The sequence below is a fragment of the Carassius auratus genome, unplaced genomic scaffold (genome assembly GCF_003368295.1).
Source record: "Carassius auratus strain Wakin unplaced genomic scaffold, ASM336829v1 scaf_tig00214714_1_2670353, whole genome shotgun sequence".
NCBI lineage: Eukaryota > Metazoa > Chordata > Actinopteri > Cypriniformes > Cyprinidae > Carassius > Carassius auratus.
This window is the reverse complement of record NW_020527778.1, coordinates 92,562-120,031: the sequence shown is the minus strand read 5'-3', so window position 1 is coordinate 120,031 and position 27,470 is coordinate 92,562. Positions and strand designations below refer to the sequence as shown.

At 36.4% G+C, this 27,470-nt stretch overlaps 5 gene segments (V, D, J or C); all 5 read right to left on the bottom strand.

Moving 5' to 3' along the window:
- Positions 1–5,659: 5,659 nt before the first annotated feature.
- On the bottom strand, positions 5,660–6,876 carry LOC113092727 (Ig kappa chain V region S211-like). The segment is given in 3 exon segments: positions 5,660–5,675; positions 6,061–6,400; positions 6,490–6,876. Coding segments are annotated over 3 exon segments (405 nt in total).
- Positions 6,877–10,771: 3,895 nt separating this feature from the next.
- On the bottom strand, positions 10,772–11,553 carry LOC113092700 (immunoglobulin kappa variable 1-8-like). The segment is given in 2 exon segments: positions 10,772–11,367; positions 11,472–11,553. Coding segments are annotated over 2 exon segments (378 nt in total).
- Positions 11,554–17,176: 5,623 nt separating this feature from the next.
- LOC113092701 (immunoglobulin kappa variable 1D-13-like) lies at positions 17,177–18,277 on the bottom strand. The segment is given in 2 exon segments: positions 17,177–17,829; positions 17,910–18,277. Coding segments are annotated over 2 exon segments (375 nt in total).
- Positions 18,278–19,206: 929 nt separating this feature from the next.
- Positions 19,207–19,697, bottom strand: LOC113092708 (Ig kappa chain V region K29-213-like). The segment is given in 2 exon segments: positions 19,207–19,541; positions 19,646–19,697. Coding segments are annotated over 2 exon segments (387 nt in total).
- A 497-nt stretch (positions 19,698–20,194) lies between these two features.
- LOC113092688 (immunoglobulin kappa variable 4-1-like) lies at positions 20,195–20,778 on the bottom strand. The segment is given in 2 exon segments: positions 20,195–20,640; positions 20,730–20,778. Coding segments are annotated over 2 exon segments (405 nt in total).
- Positions 20,779–27,470: the final 6,692 nt, after the last annotated feature.

Genomic DNA, 27,470 nt, shown 5'->3' with positions numbered 1-27,470 from the left:
GTTCTCTCCCTCCTTTTGAGAGGAGAATACCCCTCTGCTAGCCAGTAGTCTTCATTAAGAATAGCTCAATAACATTGTCTTTTCTCTTTTGCAGGAATGGAACAAGGTTGGTTTTTGGGGGGTTCTTCTTCAGGCAGTAATACCTCTCATTATGTTTGGGGGTTAATTTTTAAGCTCTTGTATGTTCAGTTAATTTGGGAGCAAGAACCCCCATGAGGAACCATACTGCCAAAGATAAATTGTGTTCAATAAACTCAAGTAACTTGCCAAAGTGGTCCTTTCTGAGCGCAGCGTTAGTTCAGTCAGGCCACGGAGGCATAAGCTGTGTCCAGCTGATTTGCTCAGCTGTCAAATCGCTCCAATCACCACCTCTCTCCTATTAGACACGGGACATATATTTACGTGGCACCACTGCTCGGTAAGTATGCTCAACAGCTTGCAACCCTCCCTCTCTCCCCCTTCTAAGCATGAGCACATTACTGCGCACCTTCTGGTTGTCATCTTCTTTGTTTCAGATCACTAAGGCTTTTAAGCCCTGGTTGGCATTGACCTCACTGAGGTCCACTGAGAGACACTCATCCTTATAACCAGAATACAGGATAGACACCCTACTGCCAAATCTACACGATTACCACTGTTTGCTTTTAAAGACGTTGTTAAGAGTCTTAATCGTCATGTATTTCCAAGCTGACAGTTTCAGGGGATTAATGTTTAAGCTCTTGTATGTTCAATTAATTTGGAAGCAAGAACCCCTATGAGGAACCATACGGCCAAAGATAAATTGTGTTCAATAAACTCAAGTAACTTACCAAAGTGGTTCCTGCCTGAAATGCGTTTTTGCTGAATGAAATATTACTTTCTTTCAAATGATAAAAAAATATCTTACTGCCCATATGTAAATATAATATGAAATACAGTATATATTGTTCTATATTAAAAGTAATATTTCCATGTGTTAACCACGTACATATATTCTCTGGTTAGATGAATATGTAACTTTATACCACGTGAAATTTTCAGAGCAAAAAACCTATATGTCCATATGTTAATAATATAATTTTTTTTCTGTGGTATATGTAGCAGCCATATATGTGAATATATGCAATTTTATTAAAACAACATATAGACAAAATTTCTGTATGTATATATATATATATATATATATATATATATATATATATATATATATATATATATATATATATAATAGATGTCTATCTTGCTTATATAATATCTACATGTACATTTTTTTATAATGGATATGCATGTAAATGGATATATACGTCCAATTTTTTTTTTGTGCATTCATAAATATACATATGTGTATGGAAATTTTATAACTGCACTTGTGTATATTACATATGTGTAAGAAAGATCCCAATCGTTTCAACAGTAGTGTACAGTAACTGAGATCGATCGCTGGTTTTACAGTCGATGGAGAAACTCTGACACACAATATGAGGGTTTTAGGATCATAAATCAGCAGAGACACTGTCTGATCTTTATGTGAAGCATTTGCTGAACCGACCTGAAAGAGAGTTTCAGATCCTCCTTTGAGCAGCTGCAGCATCAGTTCAGTCACTGTGACTCTGACTGACACAGGTTTTTGTACCACGCTTTATCACTGTGTGAACACAAAATTACTGTTGATGCTGTGTAAACTCTGACAGTAATAATGTCCAGCATCTTCAGTCTGGACTCCACTGATGGTCAGAGTGAAATCACTGTTAGATCTACTGCCACTGAATCTAGATGGAGTTCCTGACTGGACACGGTTTACACCATAAATCAGGAGTTTAGGAGCTTCTCCAGGTTTCTGTAAGTACCAGGATATATAAACCCCCCAACTATCACTGAGCACATCTTTGCTGGTTTTGCAGCTGATCTTCACTGTTTCTCCTGGTTGAGCTGCTGTTGAGGGACTCTGAGTGACGCTGATCTGTCCTCTACTCTCTGAAACACACAACAAGAAGAAAATCAACTCAAAACTTTGACAATATACTTGAAGAAATGAATTGATATCAAACTTGTGCTGCACAAACCTTGAACAAACGCTGTGAGAGTCCAGATGAAGATGATGATGAAGGTCATGTTGATGAAGATTGTTGTGTGTGTCAGTGATGAAGTGTTAAACTCACAGCACTATAAACACTCTCAGAGCACTGAAGCATCTGAGCAATATGCAAACACACTCACATCATTTTCCTGAAGACAGCAGTATCTTTGCTCACAGATTCAGAAACAAACGCTCATGATTTACTGCAGGTTATTTCATCATTTATTCTGGGTTGAGCTTCTTCCTCCAAACACTGTTTTAATGACCAGTTTCATTCAGACTTTGATTCTGAAGAGCATTTAATATCTGTGTTACAGATTTAATATCATGCATGATACTGTATAACAGGTCAAAGGTCATCTGATACAAACCAGCATCTAAATATTGCAGAAGATTTCATTATAAAGCAGGTGAATAGAATTAGTGTAAATGTGAGGAATGTATTTTGGTGCTGATTATGAATCAAATTATTTTAGTCTTCATGCAAGAACAAGTATTATTTTGAAGATTATTTTTTTTGCTGCTCTTTACAATAATTCATGTCTGCTGTTGAGTCTTATATCAGTGTGTGTGTGTGTGTGTATGTGTGTGTGAGTGTGTGTGTGAGCGTGTGTGTGTGTGTGTGTGTGTGTTCATTTGAGTGTGAAGGAGGTTTTTGTACGACGCTTTCACTAGAATGAAACACTGTGGTGGACTTTTGGTGGAGGAACTAAACTGACGATCAGAAGTAAGTCTTTCTTAAATGATCTAATATAAATATATAATGTGTGTGTGTTTTAAATAGAGGTTTAATGTTATTTGATAACATTTGGCAACAATATTCTTAATTTATTACAAAAAAAAATTGACTTAAAATTACTAACAAACTCTACGTACACTTCCCATCTTATTTATAGTCAAATTTTCTTCTATTTTATTGATTGATTGCATCAGTTTTTGTATTTTAATTATTACATTTCGTCTACAATGTTAAGTCATATTTGGTGACAGTTCATATTTGTACATTTTAAACCATAGTTCATAAGTGTACTTTACTATTTTTACACATGATGTATGCAAACATTTCAATATATTTTAATTAATGCATTTTTATGATTTTCAATTATTTCTTAATATATTTCAATAGGTGCATGACATAAAAGCTGAATAATGTAGACAGAATATAATCGAATTGCTGTCAATGTGAGTCAAAAAGACATTCAGTTGATAAACATGTTAAAATAAATGATTTAAACTATTACGTTTATGTATAGTTGTTTATAAGAAAATGTCCTGAATGAGGACTGTTTTCAAATGAATAATATATTGAAGTAAACAATTATAAAAATATCACAATAAAATTATCAGAGATGTTTTATAAAGTTAGTTTAAACATTTTACTTATTTCAGAAAGTAACAAATAAGCATTTTACTGTACATCACGTTTACTTTAGAGAAGTGATATATTTATTAATACAGTATACAGTATCTTAGACTTGATCACTGTTAAAAATATGTAAAATTTACAGTAAAAATAAAAGCAGTGTTTGCCAGACTTCTTGTTCTTCACTTCCAAAAATGTAACAGTGTTGTACTGTAAAATTACATTAAATGTCCAGTTAGATTTATAAAAATTTTTTCACTGTGTATAGTAAAATAACGTTCAGTGAACTGATCAACAGGTTTTCACCGTGGCATTTTTACAGTCTTGTACCAGTAAAATAACTTTTTTTTATTGTTATAATAGTAAATATGAATTCTTCTAATGGAGAATCATTTTAATCTTCATTCATGATATTTGTGTTATATGAATGAAAGTAGTGATGTGGAGTTACAGTAAAATGATGAACTATTTGTGATTTTCACAGTGAAGACTGTAGCTGCAGATGTTAACAACTGTGTGTGTGTGTCTCTCTCTCTCTCTCTCTCTCTCTCTCTCTCTCTCTCTCTCTCTGTGTGTTTCAGCTGGTCCCTCCGTGAAGCCCTCCGTGTCTCTGCTGCCTCCCTCTTCTCTGCAGATCTCTGGAGACTCAGCCGCACTGCTCTGTCTGCTCAGCTCTTACTCTCCACAGGGGGCGCAGGTGAGCTGGACGCTGGACGGGTCAGAGGTCACCCAGGGGGTTCAGACCAGCGCAGAGAGCGAGCGGGACGGACGCTACAGCCGCAGCAGCGTCCTGAGCCTCAGCAAAGCACGCTGGGAAGCCGGCGAGCGCTTCGTCTGCAGAGTAACACATGACGGAGCTGCTCAGGAGACCTCGTTCCTCAAGAGCTCCGAGTGCTGATGTTTCTCCAGTGAAGAGCAGCAGGATTCACAGCAGTCTCCTGATTTACAGCTCAATACTCAAGCAGTCTTTCAATGTGCTGCCATTGCTGTTCATTCAATAAAGCTTCTGAACGCCTTCCATTTGTGTCCGACTGCATCATTGATCAGTGTGTCCTTCCTTCACTAAAGTTTCAGCTGCTGTTGATGGATTGTAATAGTTGAGAACAGCTGTGTTTAGCAGTAAATGTGAACTGAAGCTCTTGGGGTTTGAACATGGTCTCTGGAGACGGAGCTGCTCTATTCTGAGATCATCAGAATCACTAAAGCTGTCAATGCAAATCTGATTTCAGCTCAAACTCACAGTTTCTCTGTTTGATCGGTTAAACGCTCTGAACTGGAACAGTTTCACTTCTGCTCATCAGAAATGAGTTTTGAGTAAGAAATGAATGCTTTTAATGATTGAGAGCTTAATGTGCAAAATGTGATGTACAAAACCAAAACATCATATTGCAAAATAATTTGTTTTGCTTTGATTAAACATTTAAACAGTCAGTTGTGAGCTCATGTGTAGTTGTGTGTTTGGTCTCTGTGTGTCAGTAGTGAGTGATAGTGTTTGAGCAGCTGCAGCATCAGTTCAGTCACTGTGACTCTGACTGACACAGGTTTTTGTACCACGCTTTATCACTGTGTGAACACCCAGCTACTACTGATGTAGTGTACACTCTGACAGTAATAATGTCCAGCATCTTCAGTCTGGACTCCACTGATGGTCAGAGTGAAATCACTGTTAGATCCACTGCCACTGAATCTAGATGGAGTTCCTGACTGGAGAGTGTTTGCATAATAAATCAGGAGTTTAGGAGCTTCTCCAGGTTTCTGTAAGTACCAGTGTAAAGGCTGAACACTCCAACCCTGGTAAACTTCAGGACTGGTTTTACAGGACATGGTAACTTTGTCTCCTGGTTAAACAGGTTTCTCTGCAGGTGTCTGAGTGACTGTCACTCCAGCTGCTGATTCTACATCAAGAAAAATGAATCAACATTCAGAATTCAGTATTTGTTGAAGGACAGTATTTCTGGCACAGATGGTCAGTTAGAATAGAGTATGTTTATCTCCTCACCTGTGAAACAGTAGCTGGTGAAGATCCAGATGAAGATGGTGATGAAGCTCATGGTTGCTGTTGTTCAGATTCTCAAACTCACAGAGTTATAAAACCTCCTGAAGCTTGTGCTGAAATGCAAATCATCTCTATGTAAATCTGTGTACGGCTTACAGCAGATGATGCACATAAATCATATTTTCTCATGTTATGAGTCAAAAACACTTATTCATGTGTCTAAAGCTCCAGGTTTTCTGATGTTTCAATCACAGTTGCATCTAGAAACAAGCATGTCACTGTGAACTCCATGAGAGGGCAAAGGTCATTCCAGAGGTCAAAGGTCATCAAAACATCTTTTAAAAGCTGCTTTAATGATTTATAATGCTTTGAGAAATAAATGATCATTTAGATACTTAAAATTAAAATGTCTAATAAAAATGTGACAAATAAAAGCATTTTCTGAATAATATTATTTAATTTGTTTATTTACTTTTTTATTCATAAATAATTTCTAGTTTTCATGCATCAAGAGACATTTAGTGATGATGAGGCTGTTTTTATGAAAGTCAATCCAATTATCCAATATATCAGTGTGTGTGTGTGTCTGTGTGTGTGTGAGTGTGTGTGTGTTCATTTGAGTGTGACAGAGGTTTTTGTACGAACACATAGTCACCCACACAATCACCATCAGAATCTGTTCTGCAGTGAAAACTCTGACAGTAATAATGTCCAGCATCTTCAGTCTGGACTCCACTGATGGTCAGAGTGAAATCACTGTTAGATCCACTGCCACTGAATCTAGATGGAGTTCCTGACTCAAGAGTGTTTGCATCATAAATCAGGAGTTTAGGAGCTTCTCCAGGTTTCTGTAAGTACCAGGCTAAGCGATGCCCCAAACTATCACTGAACACATCTTTACTGGTTTTGCAGCTGATCTTCACTGTTTCTCCTGGTTGAGCTGCTGTTGAGGGACTCTGAGTGACGCTGATCTGTCCTCTACTCTCTGAAACACACAACAAGAAGAAAATCAACTCAAAACTTTGACAATATACTTGAAGAAATGAATTGATATCAAACTTGTGCTGCACAAACCTTGAGCAAACGCTGTGAGAGTCCAGATGAAGATGATGATGAAGGTCATGTTGATGAAGATTGTTGTGTGTGTCAGTGATGAAGTGTTAAACTCACAGCACTATAAACACTCTCAGAGCACTGAAGCATCTGAGCAATATGCAAATGAACTGATCCTGTATTTAAATGAGCTTCTAAATGAAGTTTGCTCATTCATTTCATCCTGTCAATCATTGTATCTGCACATCACACTGTCTAATCTTTGTTTTTTACAATTATTTTGACTGTTTATCATCTGCCAGTGTATGACAGGATTGGAATATTATTATGGATTTATTAATGACTTTAAACATTTTGATTATTCAAGGTTTTTGTACATGAATTAAACATGTATTTCAGCTCAGTTGGTTTGAGGAACCTTAAAGAGCCAGTAAGATGAAAATTCTAAGCTTCCTATCACTGTTTATAAGTCCTGTACAATAGGTTTAAATCCATCCAAGGTTAAAAAACATTGTCATTTTGTCAAAATATCATTTTAAAATTACCTCAATTCTCAGAGATCCCCAAACGGTTCGCGCGAAGCTGTTCAAAAAATTCAGTTTCCTTAAACCCCACCTTTCGGTAGCATGCTGTGTTCTGATTGGTCAACTGACAGTCACTTTTGATTGGTTGTTCCGCACACAACTTCACGGTAAACAATACGTTATCATCTTTTTGGGGTGAATTATGTCTTATTCCTCTCACCGCGAAGCAAACGGTAAAATAAAAAACTTGAACAGTCTCGCTGCTTTTTCTTCTGTGTGGGTGTATTCAAGCCGCGCGCTTCAGTTTGAATCTGAATAGCGCGTTCAGCGCGGGGGCGTGGTCACATTAGATATAACGAAGGGTGACATGAAAAACAGACATCGCGTTGTTTTCATATGGATTACTTTATCACAGAATATTCGGCAGCACATGTTTAGTTTTAAAGTAGACATGTCAAGCTTTCTATAGATATCTCTCTCATGTCTCTTCGTTGAGTATTCACGAATTACACTTCATTTTAATGACGTTTTTGTAAATGAAGATCAGCGCAGACAGGCTGCAGACAGCACACATACTGATAAGACGCTCGGGAGAAAACAGACACATAACTTCATAATCATACCTCGCGTTGTGATTCGGAGATGCTCGTTGTTCTAAATAAAGTTGGTAATGAACCCTCTTTTATGGCCAAACGCTTTGAAAATCCCGCTGTACTCACCAAGATTAGAAAAGCAGTCATCAGTGAAATGTTGTGAACACAACAAAAGGGATTCGTTGTACTGCTCTGGTATTGTGGTGAAAATGAAATTTAGCCATTGGTTCTTCTGATCTTCATTCTTTGGCAGTGAAAATAAAACAAACTTGCCTTTACAATTAAAAACACACTGTCTCCTCGACATGATGCTATCACACCAAACAGAGCATCTGTGTGGGGGGGTGGGGCAGGTCAGAGGTCAGTTTCTCTCAAGACGGTAGGCGGAGATTATTATGCAAAGTGTTCTAGTGACGTACATAGAGATGGGAAAAAGATTTGAAATCTATAACGACTCATTTCAGCGATTCAGAGTCGACTCCTTACTTAAGAAGCCAATAACTTTATAAATCGTGTACTTTTTGGTTTAATTACTTTGCACATTGTTTACACTGATGGACAGCTACATCATACACTGTAATACAGGTCATTTTTGATTTCCCATCTGTGTGGCTCTTTAAATGACCCGAACTGTCTTGTGACGGTTGTGACCTGGTAAATCCAGTAGGTGGCTGCCGACGACATTGAATGTAATCACAAAAAATGTCTCAAGAGAAAAATAAAAGATTGAAAGGACTACGTTTATTATATGTTTAATTATATATGTTTACATTTTATTCAAGCTGTACAACTAATGTAAGTAGTATTTGGCAGCAGTGGTATCTTGGTATTATGTATGAATAACGATTTGAAAAAAATATGATGTTATTTAATATAAAACTATGCAGATGGTTGCTCTGTGGCGCGGCAGGAATTTAAACAATGTTCTGAGTCGTAGCTGTGCGCCGCGGACAGACACCGAATGGCGTCGCTGGTGTGTGTACACTCATAGAGAACAATGTGTTCGAATTTTAAAGACGTGGTGCGACACGGCGCTGCGCATCTCATCCGGTGTGCGACACCCTTAAGTCATTATAATCAGTAATTATGTCCCCACTGGATGCAACAAATACCCCATTTATAATGGGTTTTATTGGTTTTGAAAATCCTTTATTAACATGTACACCTACCCCAACCCTAAACTCACCTTACAATAGGATAAATATAGTGTTCGTAGCATAATCTGATGGGTAGAATTAATTGTTAGAACACTGGGACACAGCATCACAGTATGTTAAGAGGCCTAAGATTTCTGTCACATGCTTCAGTTATTCGGCCAATCACAACACACTGGATAGCTGGCCAATCAGAGCACACCTCGCTTTTCAAACTAATGTAAAAACCTTTGTGTTTCAGAAGGTTGGGCATAGAGGAGCAACAATAATGTACATTATGTGGAAAATAATGTGTTATTATATACCCTTCATTACACCAAATACATAAAATAAATCTATTTTTAGCATCACCATTTGATCCGTTTAAAAGAAAATAACATGAAAATGACAAGCAATTCAAACCACATGAAAAAAAAAACCCTGATGGTGTAAAATGTGTAAAGATTAAATCGTTGAATAAATATAATATATATATATATTTATATATATATATTAAAAAATTCCAAAATGTCAGTAGCATTACAATTTACATTTCATTACATTACATTTTGGTCTTTTATGGCTCTTGATTTGTCCTTTTGAACTGATTTTAATAAAGAAGGCTGACACAACTAAAAAGGAAAAATGAAAGTCACTCAGGTCCAGAGACTGTATTTACATGGTCATTCAAAAAATTAGCGTCAGAAAGAACATTTTAATTAAGTAGTCTCTTAAGCTGCATTTAATTTTATCAAAACTTCTGAAAATGTTAATATTGTGTGGTATGGGCAGCTTACACATCTGGAAAGGCACCACTAACACTGAAAGGTATATCAAAGTTCTAGAACAACATATGCACCCATCCAGACATCGTCTCTTTCAGGGAAGACCTTGTATTTTCCAACATGACAATGCCAGACCACATATTGCATCAATTAGAAGAAGGATCCGTGTACTGAAATGGCCAGACTGCAGTCCAGATCTTTCACTCATAGAAAACATTTGGCACATCATAAATAGGAAGATGCAACAAAGAAGACCTAAGACAGTTGAGCAACTAGAAGCATGTATTAGATAAGAATGGGACAATATTCCTATTCCTAAACTTGAGCAACTCATCTCCTCAGTCCCCAGACGTTTGCAGACTGTTATAAAAAGAAGAGAGGATGCCACACAGTGGCAAACATGGCCTTGTCCCAACTCTTTTTAGATGTGTTGATGCCATGAAATTTAAAATTTTTCTCTTAAAATTATACATTTTCTCAGTTTAAACATTTGATATGTCATCTATGTTGTATTCTGAATAAAATATTAGAAATTTCAAAGCTCCACATCATTGCATTCTGTTTTTATTCACAATTTGTACAGTGTCCCAACTTTTTTGGAATCGGGTTTGAATATTGCCCTATATTAAAAGTGGTATTTCCATATGTTACCCATAAGGTGATACATAATTTTCACATACGTATATTCTCTGGATAGATGAAGATATAACTTTGTAACACGTTAAACTCTCATAGAATAAGTTCTATATGTCCATATGTTAATAATATTTATACTAGGGGGCTGTTGAATGCTTGAATCTGATTGGCTGACAAACGTTTTGAGGGGTTCAATTATTTTCTGGGAAACGCACAGCAAACGTAGTTCCAGGCAGCTCTCTTGACCGCATTACAGATCCATATCACTTTGCGGTCACACAATTTGGACAAAAAGGTGTTGTCAGCGCTGGCCTGATGATTTTATCAGTTAGCCTATACAGTGTAGCAACTTAAAGGCTACACATGACATTCAGTGCTGTTTACAGACGCTGCAGCAGAAGAGTGTTTAGAGACGCACAGAGGTACAGTACGTTACTGTACTGTACGTTAGCCTAATTCACACAAGCTCGCTCGCTCTCTCTCTCTCTTTGTGTGTGTGTGTGTCTCTGTCGCTCTCGCTCTCTTTCTAATAACTTCATTAATAACTGCATTAGAATGCGATCAACGGCTCAAGCCTCCATTACCAGCTTTAAAATGACGTTTTGGTTCTAGCAAAAGAGGCATTGGATGAAATGTGTCCTACTCACAATAGCGATTTAAGTACAAAAACCGGATAAATCTCTTTAAACGAATCATCAGATCAATGTCTTGAGGTGTGGTTACCGTAGTATAAGCGGAATAATTGACTCCGCACAATGCATCAAATCAAAACTCCCTACAGAGAGTCAGAATATGAGGAAAAAGAGCAAAAACAACAGAGTTTCAGATCCTCCTTTGAGCAGCTGCAGCATCAGTTCAGTCACTGTGACTCTGACTGACACAGGTTTTTGTACCACGCTTTATCACTGTGTGAACACACCACCACTGTGGTAACTCTGACAGTAATAATGTCCAGCATCTTCAGTCTGGACTCCACTGATGGTCAGAGTGAAATCACTGTTAGATCCACTGCCACTGAATCTAGATGGAGTTCCTGACTGGAGACGGTTTGCAGCATAAATCAGGAGTTTAGGAGCTTCTCCAGGTTTCTGTAAGTACCAGTGTAAAGGCTGAGCACTCCAACCCTGGTAAACTTCAGGACTGGTTTTACAGGACATGGTAACTTTGTCTCCTGGTTGAACAGGTTTCTCTGCAGGCGTCTGAGTGACTGTCACTCCAGCTGCTGATTCTACATCAAGAAAAATGAATCAACATTCAGAATTCAGTATTTGTTGAAGGACAGTATTTCTGGCACAGATGGTCAGTAAGAATAGAGTATGTTTATCTCCTCACCTGTGAAACAGTAGCTGGTGAAGATCCAGATGAAGATGGTGATGAAGCTCATGGTTGCTGTTGTTCAGATTCTCAAACTCACAGAGTTATAAAACCTCCTGAAGCTTGTGCTGAAATGCAAATCATCTCTATGTAAATCTGTGTACCGCTTACAGCAGATGATGCACATAAATCATATTTTATAGAAAATAATTTCATATTTTCATATGTTATAGAACAAGCATAATCTTACACTGGCACATTTTTTAACATATTAATTGTTTATTTTATTTTATGACCTTTGGAGACAATCTAATCATTAGAATGTCTTTTAGGATTTCCAGTGTGGTTGGATGCATTGATGCATATTCCTATCATCACTTTCTGATGATTACTGTACGGAATGAAAGGATGCCAAATGGCAGAGCAGTGTGAGATTTGATTTTAATATTAGTATTGTGGCTATATCTTCATCTGTCATTACTGGTGCAGGTTCTCCTCCCATTTCACGAGTCTCTTTCTTCTTGCTGTTATAATTATGTGATAAAGCATTAAGACTATGTGGGAAAAGCTGCTGCACATTGAAATAGATATACACTGAATGATATTTCTTAACAATCAAATGTTTGTAAAGACATGTAACATAAGCCTACACCCATTTCATGCTTGAAGCTTTATCCCATTGATTTATGTTTTTGTTAAATGTTTTTCTGCTGCCATATTATTATTATTATTATTATTATTATTATTATTATTATTATTATTATTATTATTATTATTATTATTATTTGCCAGTGGCAAACCATGAAAATGAAAATTAGTTCACTAAATTACCTTTCTGCCAGTTTATAACCTCTGATAACATTGACTGCATCTGAAATGGCATAATTGTCTACTATATAGTACAGAAAAGCAGTAGGTGAGTGAATGAGTATGTTTGAATCTGTTGTGTTCTTAAAAGAGTAGGTCGAGATTAAGATGTACGTATACTTAATTTGTGCTCTAATATGCTACTCACCTACTATATAGAAGGGAAAAAGAGTATGTGAAGAAAGAAGTACGTTCGAAAGCTCAGTATTCATTAAACAGTAGGCGAGAAATCCCTGGATGTCCTACTGCTTCAGCCCAGATTCTGAAGTGTTCATCGATGGATACTTTTCAATCCCAGGATGCCACGCGAGAGGATACGCCATCATCGAACGACATCATCGGAGAACAGCGGTGAATGTTTACAAATGTGAGTATTATAAACCAAAACACGGTTTCCGTGTGTTAAAATCATATTTATTGAGCTACCGTAAACTGTAAATTAACACATGCATTCATTCATTACTTGGCTGCATCTGTCTAGTGTGAAGTCATGCATAGCCATGGCATATGAAAAAAACGAATTGCAATTTGTTTGTTTTGCAAAAAATATAGAATTGTTAGTCACCGTTTATCATTATTATTGTTAATTTCTAAGTAGTAATACATTTTTAAAGTGTCCAAAGACCAAATCTTCAAGCAGCTGATCCACCTCTGCTTTGTGCAGATAACGCTGAGGAAAACCATATTAGACAGGGTTGTGATGTTATTGATGCTATCAGGTGTTTAATATTTCAGGATTCTACTGTGGGTCATTTCAGTAGCGTTAAAAATATAAAAAACACAAAATGTTTTGGTAATACTACAATCACAATAAAAGGACAGCTGTTTCTTCAACAAGAGCACAAAAGGAGCAAATTGCATCAGCATCAAAATATTTACAGATAGTAGATATTAAACCTGACGCAGGCAGTCATATCTCTGAAGTTGTTGCGCTTGTGGATTTTTCTGTTCTGTAAATTTTGTATTTCCACATAATGACATAAATTATAAATAAAAACAGTTTCTGTAATTTGAGCTGAGGATATTGTTTTTTTTTTGTCATTGTGTTATGATTGGCTAAATGTTTCTGTTGGCAGAGAACATGTGTTAGTGTTTTGAATAATTATTTGATTTTGGAACATGTTTGCAGTGTTTTGTTAGACACTGTGTATTGTGTTGGTTTATTATTGTATTTTGAAATTTTTTGGCGGGTTTAGTTTACAATGTGTGATTTTGAACATGAAATTAACCGTTTTGCCAGTTGTGTGTTTTTAGGTGTGTTGGTGCGTTAAGAGTTTAGCAAACTTGTTAAATGTATTGAAAAAACTGTTGATTGTAAAAAAAAAAAAAAAAAAAAACTAAGTACCTACTCATTCAGTTTGCCATTTCGGACGCAGCAATTGATTTAGAATTAAAGTTACGTATTCCGTAGTATGCAGAAGTCTTTTTGGCGGGAGCTGTTGCCATGGTGAATAGTAATTTCAGAGCTCAGAGATCATGGCTTTTCATAGTCATCATGCACGCGTTAAACTCCGAGTCAGCCTAAACAGACTGGATTGAACTAACTCTGTTCAGCTGTTCAGAAACTCAAAACTCAGAGTTTCCAATCTCAGGGTAAGTCAACTCTGAGTTCAAGTTTTAACTCCGAGATTGTTGAACCTCCTTTCTTGAATATATCCCCCATAGTGGACACTGGACGCTCCTGACTCAGTTGTGAGCTCATGTGTAGTTGTGTGTTTGGTCTCTGTGTGTCAGTAGTGAGTGATAGTGTTTGAGCAGCTGCAGCATCAGTTCAGTCACTGTGACTCTGACTGACACAGGTTTTTGTACCACGCTTTATCACTGTGTGAACACAACATCACTCACACAACTATAACTAGAATCTGTTTTGCAGTGTAAACTCTGACAGTAATAATGTCCAGCATCTTCAGTCTGGACTCCACTGATGGTCAGAGTGAAATCACTGTTAGATCCACTGCCACTGAATCTAGATGGAGTTCCTGACTCAAGGCTGTCAGTCAAATAAATCAGGAGTTTAGGAGCTTCTCCAGGTTTCTGTAAGTACCAGGCTAAGCAATGCCCCCAACTAGTACTGTACACATCTTTGCTGGTTTTGCAGCTGATCTTCACTGTTTCTTCTGGTTGAGCTGCTGTTGAGGGACTCTGAGTGACGCTGATCTGTCCTCTACTCTCTGAAACACACAACAAGAAGAAAATCAACTCAAAACTTTGACAATATACTTGAAGAAATGAATTGATATGAAATTTGTGCTGCACAAACCTTGAGCAAACGCTGTGAGAGTCCAGATGAAGATGATGATGAAGGTCATGTTGATGAAGATTGTTGTGTGTGTCAGTGATGAAGTGTTAAACTCACAGCACTATAAACACTCTCAGAGCACTGAAGCATCTGAGCAATATGCAAACACACTCACATCATTTACCTGAAGACAGTCGCTCATTAACAGACACAAAATACAGTTACTGAAATGAGAACAGAGTAAAAATGTTTTCAAATATTTGATCCTTTAATATATAATATATGTCAGTGGTGGGCATAGACTACTCTTTTAATCTAGATTAATCTCACTGTAATCTTGGAATTAATCTAGATTAAAATGGCTCATTTGAATCCTGCAGAAGGCATTCAGAATATGTGTGCTACCCAAATAATGACTAAAAGTAAGTCTTTGAGAACGGGTTTCTACATGCACAACACAGGGACAGGGCGATGCTCGAATGGCCGTATCCTCCCTGCTGCCTCCATATTAGGAGCGCTGTCTGTTCCAATAGTGCTGATTTTGTCAGCAATCATCAAGAAGAAAACATAATGTGGTGTCGTGGTAATTAATAGGCTATGTAATTAAATTAAATTATGTAATTTAAAATTACATAATGTAGCCTATGTAAAGCAAAGGAGTGAAGTTCCCAGCTGGCATCGATGAGGTGTACAGTAACGTGAGGTTGTTATCGTTGTTGACAGATGTCCGATGGTCCCCAGTCAGTGCTCTACCATCTTCTCATCTTTTAAGGCTTTCTCTGTGGCATGCTTGACATATATTCTCCTCATGATAGTTCGCCTCGCAGGTAGTTTGTAAGATGGGTCACCTGTGGCCACCTGGAGAACAAGCTCGAGTTTATCATCTTCAAACACACTGATGGTCCGGCAGCTGGTGGCAATCCACTGAGAGAGGAGATTAGTTAGCTTGGCTGATAGAGCTGTGCTGACGGTTGCACTCAAACATAGAAGTTTGACGACGACTCTTCCCCTGCGCTACATCAGTGCTTGGCACGGCATCTTCTGCATTAGCTAAGAGATGCTTTGTGTTTAGGTGGTACTTGAGACTGGAAGAACTCCTACAGTAAACTAATTCTGCATTGCACATGATGCAAACAACCTTAGTCTTGTCGAGGTTTCCATTGGTAAACATCTTAAAAATACATTTTCCCTGAAGAAAACCCGGCGGCTTCATAGCTGCATCCATGTTAGCACGTCACGTTTGATTTAGTAACTTCACAGTAGGTAGTATATATATATTAGGGCTGGGACAACGTGTCGAGGTCATTGATGACGTCGATGCCAAAAATTACGTCGACGCAAAATATGCGGATCGATTCGTCGACCTGTTTTTATTTCTCTAAAAACATTAGCAAAACGTTTACTTTATGTGCTCTGAATATACGCGATAGCTCAACATTCTGTCCAACGTTATATAACCAACCCAGTGGTTTTTCTGCATTGATCTTTTTTTTTTTGCCGGCTGTCAAAGCCTTATTTGATCGGTGAGTGATGTAGAATAGAATGACTGCTGCGCCTGACAGGGCAAGTACGAGAGAGAGCTCCGGCTGCGCACACACTCACAGTCTTCAAACAACACGAGCGCTTCTTGCTCGCTCTCTCCCTTGTGCATATTAACCAAAATCATTAAACACAATAGAAAAAGGGCGGAACGCCAAAGTTTCACGTGGAGCATTCGGAGATTTTTTTTTTTCTCCATGACAGGCTGCTGGCTCCCACTGTTAATTTTTATTTATTCATTTTTTTGGAAAAGCACTCTCTGTATTAGCTTAAATCCCTCAAGTTTACATTGGTTACTGTATTCTTTCAATTGCTCTAAACAAGTATTTTGGGTGACCTTTTTTATTGAATGCTAGACATCAAGTTGTTGTTATTTTCATCTGAAAGAAGAACTTTTTTTTCAGTAAGCTAGGCCCTATGTGTTCAGTAAGCTTGTTTCAGCAAGCTATGTGTTTTCAAGGCTTCAAGGTTTTATTGAATGCTATCTTTATACAAGTGCAAAGTAATGCATTATTAGTCTTTTATTTTGTAAATTTTAAGAGCAATAAAAATATATTGCAATGTTAAGGAATTCGTGTTTTTTTTCATTCAGATATGTAAATCAACATGTATAAATTGTTAGAAGTCAATTAATGGGGAGATAATCACAATCAAATCGGTCTGAAAAAATTAATCGCTAGATTAATCGTTTAAAAAATAATATATATATATATATATATATATATATATATATATATATATATATATATATATATAATTTATAAAATGATAACCTTTTTATATTAACTTAACTCTCAATCACTGAATCAACTAAGTTTGAATCCCATCACACATCATATAAAACATGTTCACTCTTTATAAATCTTCGTAAAAATAAATGTTAATATAGTGATATGTATATGTTGTTTATTGATGGTGACCTGCACCTGCTGACTAATCAGTTTTTTTTTTTTACATTAATTTTATGTCATTGTTAATTTTTTCATGCTTATATATTTCTATAAATTATATTAATTATCATTTGCTCTGAAAATGACAAACATATTTATATGATGCTGTTAATATCTGCACTGTGAGGGATGAACTTAATAAATCAATAATGGTCTTATTAAACTGATGATGCAGTTTAGAAAGAAGATTGAGGATAAATCATAAATGAAGAAACTCCAAAAATATAGTGAAGGATGGAAAAATATCCACTGAATTTCTACATGAAGGACTTAAAAATATCAGGAGACAAAAATCATAATTAAAAATAAATTATGAAGCTCAACAAAACTGATGTTTATTGTAAGATAATATTAATATGTTTTTCCCTGTTGAGTGAGTGATAGTGTTTGAGCAGCTGCAGCATCAGTTCAGTCACTGTGACTCTGACTGACACAGGTTTTTGTACCACGCTTTATCACTGTGTGAACACATAGTCACTGTTGATTTCATGAACACTCTGACAGTAATAATGTGCAACATCTTCAGTCTGGACTCCACTGATGGTCAGAGTGAAATCAGTCCCACCTGACTCTCCATTCCCACTGAATCGACTGAAACTCTCATCTTCGAGATTGTTTACACCATAAATGATGAGTTTAGGAGCTTCTCCAGGTTTCTGCTGATACCAAGCTAAACCCAAGCCAGTTATTCCAGGATCAGTTTTACACGCTATCGTGGCGTCTTGTCGTTCAGAAACAGTCACAGCTTCAGGCTGAGTCACAGTGATTCCTCTGGATGCTGCTGACAACAACATTATATGTGTTCAATCAAATCAAATCAACATTAAAGAGTCAAAAATGAGCATCTTTGACTTCTGTTACCTGGAATAAAAGCTGCCAGAATCCAGATGAAGCTGCTGAAGAGATTCATTGTGTTTGTTGGTTTTGTACCGTGGTAAACAGCAGTGTGTTATAAAGTGTTGAGTCTGAACGCTATAAACACTCGGAGCGCTGAAGCATGTGCTGATGCAAAGTGACTCTCTGTGGAAAAACCCTCCTGGAGGAAAACAGACATGAACATCCCCACATGCAGATGAAACCTGAGCCTCTAAACCTGTTTTAGTCTCATGATCCAGTGCTGTGTGTTCTCACTTCTTTACAAATCTGGAAATCATGTCTTTTTCATTCTGTGTGAGTCTCTGGTTCAGACTGCAGGTTTTCTCTTGATTCAGTGACAGAGCTGAAACATTCAGAGAAACAAGTATGTCACTGTGAACTCAGTGTGAGGGCAAAGGTCATCTCAGAGGTCACAGGTCATCAGAGCTTATTAAAACTGCTTTGACAAATATATGATCTTTTAGAAACCCAAATGAAGATGTGTAAAGAAAATGTATCAATACAGAGATTTTCATCACTTTAGTCCAATAATCCATGTGTGTGTGTGTGTGTGTGTGTGTGTGAAAGTGTGTGTGTGTGTGTTTTGTGTGTGTGTGTGTCGTGGAGTTTGTGTTCATTTGAGTGTGAAGGAGGTTTTTGTACGACGCTTTCACTAGAATGAAGCACTGTGGTGGACTTTTGGTGGAGGAACTAAACTGACGATCAGAAGTAAGTCTTTCTTAAATGATCTAATATAAATATATAATGTGTGTGTGTTTTAAATAGAGGTTTGATGTTATTTGATAACATTTGGCAACAATATTCTTCATTTATATAAAAAATATATAACTTAAAGTACTAACAAACTCTACTTACATTTCCCATCTTATTTATAGTCAAATTTTCTTCTATTTTATCGATTGATTGCATCAGTTTTTGTATTTTAATTATTACATTTCATCTACAATGTTAAGTCATATTTGGTGATATCAGTTAATGCTAGTTTAATTGTTTGTAGTTTAATGTACAAACCAAAACAAGATATTGCAATATAATAGTTTGCTTTGATATCAGTTTATCTCTCTGTTTTCTCTGAATCTGAGTATAGTTGAGTCAAACCCGTCTGTCACAGGACAGATCCCAGTCTAATAGAGCAGATGTGACTCCTGACTCAGTTGTGAGCTCATGTGTAGTTGTGTGTTTGGTCTCTGTGTGTCAGTAGTGAGTGATAGTGTTTGAGCAGCTGCAGCATCAGTTCAGTCACTGTGACTCTGACTGACACAGGTTTTTGTACCACGCTTTATCACTGTGTGAACACATGTTGACTGTTGATGTAGTGTACACTCTTACAGTAATAACGTCCAGCATCTTCAGTCTGGACTCCACTGATGGTCAGAGTGAAATCACTGTTAGATCCACTGCCACTGAATCTAGATGGAGTTCCTGACTGGAGAGTGTTAGCCCAATAAATCAGGAGTTTAGGAGCTTCTCCAGGTTTCTGTAAGTACCAGTATAAAGGCTGAACACTCCAACCCTGGTAAACTTCAGGACTGGTTTTACAGGACATAGTAACTTTGTCTCCTGGTTGAACAGGTTTCACTGCAGGCGTCTGAGTGACTGTCACTCCAGCTGCTGATTCTACATCAAGAAAAATGAATCAACATTCAGAATTCAGTATTTGTTGAAGGACAGTATTTCTGGCACAGATGGTCAGTTAGAATAGAGTATGTTTATCTCCTCACCTGTGAAACAGTAGCTGGTGAAGATCCAGATGAAGATGGTGATGAAGCTCATGGTTGCTGTTATTCAGATTCTCAAACTCACAGAGTTATAAAACCTCCTGAAGCTTGTGCTGAAATGCAAATCATCTCTATGTAAATCTGTGTACGGCTTACAGCAGATGATGCACATAAAACATTACAGTGTTCAGGATCTTATTTCATGTTATGAGTCAAAAACACATTAATGTTTCTAAAGCTCCATGTTTTCTGATGATTTAAATCACAGTTGCATAAAGAAACAAGTATGTCACTGTGAACTCGGTGAGAGGGCAAAGGTCATTCCAGAGGTCAAAGGTCATCAAAACATCTTTTAAAAGCTTTTTTAATTATTTCAAATGCTTAGAGAAATAAATGATCATTTAGATACCCAAAACTAAAATGTCTAATAAAACTGTGATTAATAAATGCATTTTCTGAGTAATGTAGTTTAATTTATTTACTTTTTTTATTTATAAATAATTTCTAGTTTTCATGCATCAAGAGACATTTAGTGATGATGAGGCTGTTTTTGTGAAAGTCAATCCAATTTTCCAAAGTATCAGTGTGTGAGTGTGTTGTGTGTTCATTTGAGTGTGACAGAGGTTTTTGTACGATGCTTTATCACTGTGTGAACACATAGTCACCCACACAATCACCATCAGAATCTGTTCTGCAGTGAAAACTCTGACAGTAATAATGTCCAGCATCTTCAGTCTGGACTCCACTGATGGTCAGAGTGAAATCACTGTTAGATCCACTGCCACTGAATCTAGATGGAGTTCCTGACTCGAGAGTGTTTGCATAATAAATCAGGAGTTTAGGAGCTTCTCCAGGTTTCTGTAAATACCAGGCTAAAAAATTATACTGATTTTCGTATATGTACACATCTTTGCTGGTTTTACAGCTGATCTTCACTGTTTCTCCTGGTTGAGCTGCTGTTGAGGGACTCTGAGTGACGCTGATCTGTCCTCTACTCTCTGAAACACACAACAAGAAGAAAATCAACTCAAAACTTTGACAATATACTTGAAGAAATGAATTGATATCAAACTTGTGCTGCACAAACCTTGAGCAAACGCTGTGAGAGTCCAGATGAAGATGATGATGAAGGTCATGTTGATGAAGATTGTTGTGTGTGTCAGTGATGAAGTGTTAAACTCACAGCACTATAAACACTCTCAGAGCACTGAAGCATCTGATCAATATGCAAATGAACTGATCCTGTATTTAAATAAGCTTCTAAATGAAGTTTGCTCATTCATTTCTTCCTGTCACTGATTGTATGTTTCTAGATTGTATCCTGGAAAGTCAGAGAAAATATTAGATGTGTTGGTGATGGTGGAATTATTTCCGACATTAAAACTTGTTATTAACGTCAACATCCTAAAAAAGTTTCAAATGAATATGTCTGAAACTGATACACGAAGTGAATAATTTTTTACCTAAATGATTTACAATTTATTTTAATAGATATTAAAAATTTAAAGGTGTGCATTGTAATGAACACATTACTGTTGTTTTTATGACTCTAACTCCTTCTCCTCAAATGCTATCGAGCTTCAAGTTTGCATTTGAGTCCATTTGGTTGTGAAAAAGTAGCATCATTATATATGGTTTACAGTTTATTGTAATAAATATAAAAAATATAAAAGATGTGCATTATAGATGACACCTAGATGAACAGTTTACAGTTGTTTTAATTACTGTAAGTCATTCTCCTCAAATGCTATTGATGTTAGAAAAGTGTATTTCAATATCGCATGCAACTTGAGAGAAGGTCACAGTTTTTAAAATTTGTAAGTGTCCAGGTACAGAAACCGAATAATTAAATGTAAAATAGCACTGCATAGTCTTCACTGTAAAAAATTTTTTTATACAGTCAAAACTAAATTTATTCAGACACCTTCAACATTTCTCACATTATCACAGCTTAGAAAATGGTAATAAAATATGACAAGAACTCAGAGTTAAAGGTACAGGTTGTAGTAACTTCCAGTAGAGGGCACACTACCAAAACAATAACAATCGCGTGGTTTGATGATGCTAAGAAGGAGCGCGGAATGAAGGTAATAAAAAAAAATTACCATGTTTTTACTATGGTAAATATGAGTTAAGGATAGCGTTTATAATTAACCCACAGTCAGCGCCGCCGCTCCCAGCACGTGCATCACGCACTGTGTGTAGGGCACCAAGTGCTGAGGGGGCACCAAAAATAGTTTTTTTTTTTTTAAATGCCGGTATTATTTCATTAGCCTATAGAAATATAAGGCACATTTTAGCCATGTATATGTAACAAAAAAGGGGGAACAAGAAAGATATTGAATAATTGCTCTAGTCTAGTCCGGTCTAGTCTAGAAAGTACGGGAAATATGCTGCATGTGCGTGCTGCTGCTAATCGTAATGCACCTCGAACTTGCTGACGTTAATGTTAGCATTAGCAAACTATGTTATTATAACTTACAATGCAAAGACATGTTTCCACACGTCTGGAGGTCTCGCAGCACAGTAGACGCGAATTCTCCTCATTCGCGCATCTAGCTACAAGAGATTCTGAGTTATGAAAAGGACCATTGCAAGCTGATAGCGACCGGCTTTTGTGGTGGAAAATTGGCAGTAATACCCCCACCTTGCGCAGCTGTAGCCTACCTGAGTGTCCTGGGACATCAGTGCGGTCGGAGCGCGTCTTCTCAACAGCTGGACATATAGTAAATAAAAAACGCTCTTCTCTGGACCCCGAAAATTTTGCCATGAAACTTCATGCCAATAAATAAGAAATATTGCTGACTTGAGGGTTTCCAGCTCTTTCTTTATGTTTGTTATTGACGTTGAAAAAGGAAACGTCTTTTTTTTAGACATGGAAAATCAATTTTACACTCGATTCAATGAACACTTATGTCTTAAAAATCAAAAATGATTTTTTCACAAAAGTGACAGCCCTAGTACTTATTGATGATTATTTAATTTAATTTATTCAAAGTGACATTGAATTTGCAAAAAAAAAAAAAAAAAAAGTCTGGATTATTTTGATATTTTTTTTATTTTGCTATTCTGTTGACTGTTTACAAAGTCAGCTGTGAAGATTTTCTTTCTATTTTTAATGTTCTTAAGTTTTATACTGTGATGCTGCTATTGTGTGTTATTGGTATTGAGTTATGTTTGGTAATAAAAAGTTAAACTGGCAAAAACAAACGTTTTTTTTTTTTAACTTTCTCGGTGTCGGGGGCATCATAAAGGAATTATGCTTAGGGCACCAAAATGGCTAGCAGCGGCACTGCCCACAGAAGCCACAAATTTACAGTTGTCTGAGACGTCATGAAATGTTCTTTAACATCATAAACCATAAAATGTAGTCAGGCCAGGGTTCTGCTATGGTTTATTTTCATAATAGGTAAACACAGGTCACAAGTTAACACGATCACATTTCCTCGATTAAGCAGCTGCACGATGTGACGCCGAAAGTGCTGTCTTGAATCCAGAGATCTGGAGTTGATCTGGTGTAGATCGGTAGCTCGGTGGTTCGTGACTGTGTTCGAAAACCTGTGCCAACACAGACTAACTTTATTTTAATTTTTTGTTTATCCTACTTACTTCAGCTGCTACGGGTGATCATACAAATAACTTGTAATCTTTACAAGAATATCAGATTCATGCAATGAGCAAGTCTGTGTTTATTAGATACTTAATAATATCACATCAGTCTGTGCTTTCAGAAACGCTGAATCTGCTGCCGTCGTTCCATCACATGATTCACATCTGCAGCGGAGACCTGAACCAGGAAGTTGGTCACCAGATAACACGGTAACAAGTTAAACCGTAACACCACCATTAGATATTGTGTCATGCTATATTGCAATACAATACAGCAAATATAGTTTGACAGTAAATTTACTTTGCTATACTAAATTTATGCTTTAATTTGCTATACTCACTAGTGTCCTGAACCTATTAGTAAAAACAAAAACAATATAAAAAATTTTATCTGGTGTCTGAATAATTGTTGGTTTGACTGTGCATTAATTCTTATTAAAACTACAAAGTAATTCACTCAAGAGATGTGAGTGATTTTCTTTCTTTCATTTTCTTGGATTTACATTACATCAATTAGTAGCTAAATTAGACGCTCATGCATCCAATATAATACATATCTATTTTTTTTTTTCCTCAGCTGTTATCTTCCACTTAAGACATAAACACAGTTATTTTGAACACACTTTCCAAGATGAGTATTTTGACCCAGGGATCGGCGGTATTGAATTTAAGATCAACTTTAGTAGATTAATCTGACTCTCTCATATTAGACTTTAATTCCCAAATTTTATATTAAATCTATGGATGTTCCTGCAGGGTTTTAACAGACATGAGGATCATCACACACATATCTCTGTCAGTCTCTGAGTTTGATGAGGAGTCACGTCACACATGATATAATACATGTTCACTCTTTATAAATCTTTATCAAATAAATTTAAATATGGTGATATGCGTATGTTTTTAATGGTTAACTGCAGCTGTTGGGTAATCTGGTCTTTCATTTGAAAATAGTTATCTTTATATCATTGTTAATCTTTCCTGCATGAATATTTATATAAATCATATTCATTATCATTTGCTCTGAAATTGAGAAACATTTTATATGATGCTATTAATATCTGTATTATGAAGCATGAACCTAATAAATCATAATAATAATAAATGATGGACTTATTAAACTGATGAAGCAGAACATGTTGATGATGTTGATGATGCAATTAGGAAGATTGAGGATAAATCATCAATGAAGAAACTCATAAATATAGTGAAGGATGGAAAAATATCCACTGAAGATCGAAAGTGACTGAATTTCTATATGAAGGACTGAAAATATCAGGAGACAAAAATAACTTCAGAAAAATCATAATCAAAAATAAATGTTGTAGTTCAACAAAACTGATGTTTATTGTAAGATGATATTAATATGTTTTTTCCCTGTTGAGTGAGTGATAGTGTTTGAGCAGCTGCAGCATCAGTTCAGTCACTGTGACTCTGACTGACACAGGTTTTTGTACCACGCTTTATCACTGTGTGAACACACTTTCACTGTTGATTTTGTGTTCACTCTGACAGTAATAATCTCCTGCATGGTAAGTTGTGACTCCACTGATGGTCAGAGTGAAATCACTGTTAGATCCACTGCCTCTCCATGTACCACCTGTATAAAGCTTGGTGGCTCCACAAATAAATATTTCAGGAGCTCTTCCAGGTTTCTGTATGTACCAGGCTACACAATCACCAAAATAAGTTTTGTGCACATCCCTGCTCATTTTACAGCTGATCTTCACTGTTTCTCCTGGTTGAGCTGCTGTTGAGGGACTCTGAGTGACGCTGATCTGTCCTCTACACTCTGAAACACACAACAAGAAGAAAATCAACTAAAAACTTTGACAATATACTTGAAGAAATGAATTGATATCAAACTTGTGCTGCACAAACCTTGAGCAAACGCTGTGAGAGTCCAGATGAAGATGATGATGAAGGTCATGTTGATGAAGATTGTTGTGTGTGTCAGTGATGAAGTGTTAAACTCACAGCACTATAAACACTCTCAGAGCACTGAAGCATCTGAGCAATATGCAAATGAACTGATCCTGTATTTAAATGAGCTTCTAAATGAAGTTTGCTCATTCATTTCATCCTGTCACTGATTGTATGTTTCTAGATTGTATCCTGGAAAGTCAGAGAAAATATTAGATGCGTTGGTGATGGTGAAATTATTTCCGACATTAAAACTCGTTATTAACATCAACATCCAAAAAAGTTTCAAAGGAATGTGTCTGAAAGTGATACACGGGCCTCATTTTTACCTAAATGATTCACAATTTATTTGAATAGATATTAAAAATCTATAAGGTGTGCATTGTAATGAACAGATTACTGTTGTTTTTATGACTCTAAGTCTTTCTCCTCAAATGCTATTGAGCTTCAAGTTTCCATTTGAGTCCATTTGGTTGTGAAAAAGTAGCATAATTATATATGGTTTACAGTTTATTTTAATAAATATCAAAAATATAAAAGATGTGTATTATAGATGACACCTAGATGAACAGTTTAAAGTTGTTTTAATCACTGTAAGTCATTCTCCTCAAATGCTATTGACGTTAGAAAAGTGTATTTCAATATCGCATGCAACTTTAGAGAAGGTCGGTTTTTTTAATTTGTAAGTGTCCAGGTACAGAAACTGAATAATTAAATGTAAAATAGCACTGCATAGTCTTCACTGTAAAAATTTAATATACAGTCAAAACTAAATTTATTCAGACACCTTCAACATTTCTCACATTTTCACAGCTTATTTGCTATGGTTTAGAAAATGGTAATAAAATATGACAAGAACTTAGAGTTAAAGGTACAGGTTGTAGTAACGTCCAGTAGAGGGCGCACTACCAAAACAATAACAATCGCGTGGTTTGATGACGCTAAGAAGGAGCGTGGAATGATGGGTATAAAGATAATGTACCATGTTTTTACTATGGTAAATATGAGTTAAGGATAGCGTTTATAATTAACCCACAGTAGCCACAAATTTACAGTTGTCTGAGACGTCATGAAATGTTCTTTAACATCATAAACCATAAAATGTAGTCAGGCCAGGGTTCTGCTATGGTTTATTTTCATAATAGGTAAACACAGGTCACAAGTTAACACGATCACATTTCCTCGATTAAGCAGCTGCACGATGTGACGCCGAAAGTGCTGTCTTGAATCCAGAGATCTGGAGATGATCTGGTGTAGATCGGTAGCTCGGTGGTTCGTGACTGTCGTCTTGCGGCGTGCCATCTTTTAATACGTGTTCGAAAACCCGCGCCAACACAGATTTACTTTATTTAAATTTTTTGTTTATCCTACTTACTTCAGCCGCTACGGGTGATCATACCAATAACTTGTAATCTTTACAAGAATATCAGATTCATTCAATGAGCAAGTCTGTGTTTATTAGACACTTAATAATATCACATCAGTCTGTGCTTTCAGAAACGCTGAATCTGCTGCCGTCGTTCCATCACATGATTCACATCTGCAGCGGAGACCTGAACCAGGAAGTTGGTCACCAGATAACACGGTAACAAGTTAAACCGTAACACCACTATTAGATATTGTGTCATGCTATATTGCAATGCAATACAGCAAATATAGTTTGACAGTAAATTTACTTTGCTATACTAAATTTACGCTTTATTTTGCTATACTCACTAGTGTCCTGAACCTACTAGTAAAAACAATATAAAAAATTATATCTGGTGTCTGAATAATTGTTGGTTTGACTGTGCATTAATTCTTATTAAAACTACAAAGTCATTCAGTCAAGAGCAGTGAGTGATTTTCTTTCTTTCATTTTCTTGGATTAACATTACATCAATTAGTAGCTAAATTAGACGCTCATGCATCCAATATAATACATATCTTTTTTTTTTTCTCAACTGTTATCTTCCACTTAAGACATAAACACAGTTATTTTGAACATACTTTCCAAGATGGGTATTTTGACCCAGGGATCGGCGGTATTGAATTTAAGATCAACTTTAGTAGATTAATCTGACTATCTCATATTAGACTTTAATTCCCAAATTTTATATTAAACCTATGGATGTTCTGCAGGTTTTTAACAGACATGAGGATCATCACACACATATCTCTGTCAGTCTCTGAGTTTGATGAGGATTCACGTCACACATGATATAATACATTACTCTTTATAAATCTTTATCAAATAAATGTAAATATGGTGATATGCGTTTTTTAATGGTTAACTGCAGCTGTTGGTTAATTTGGA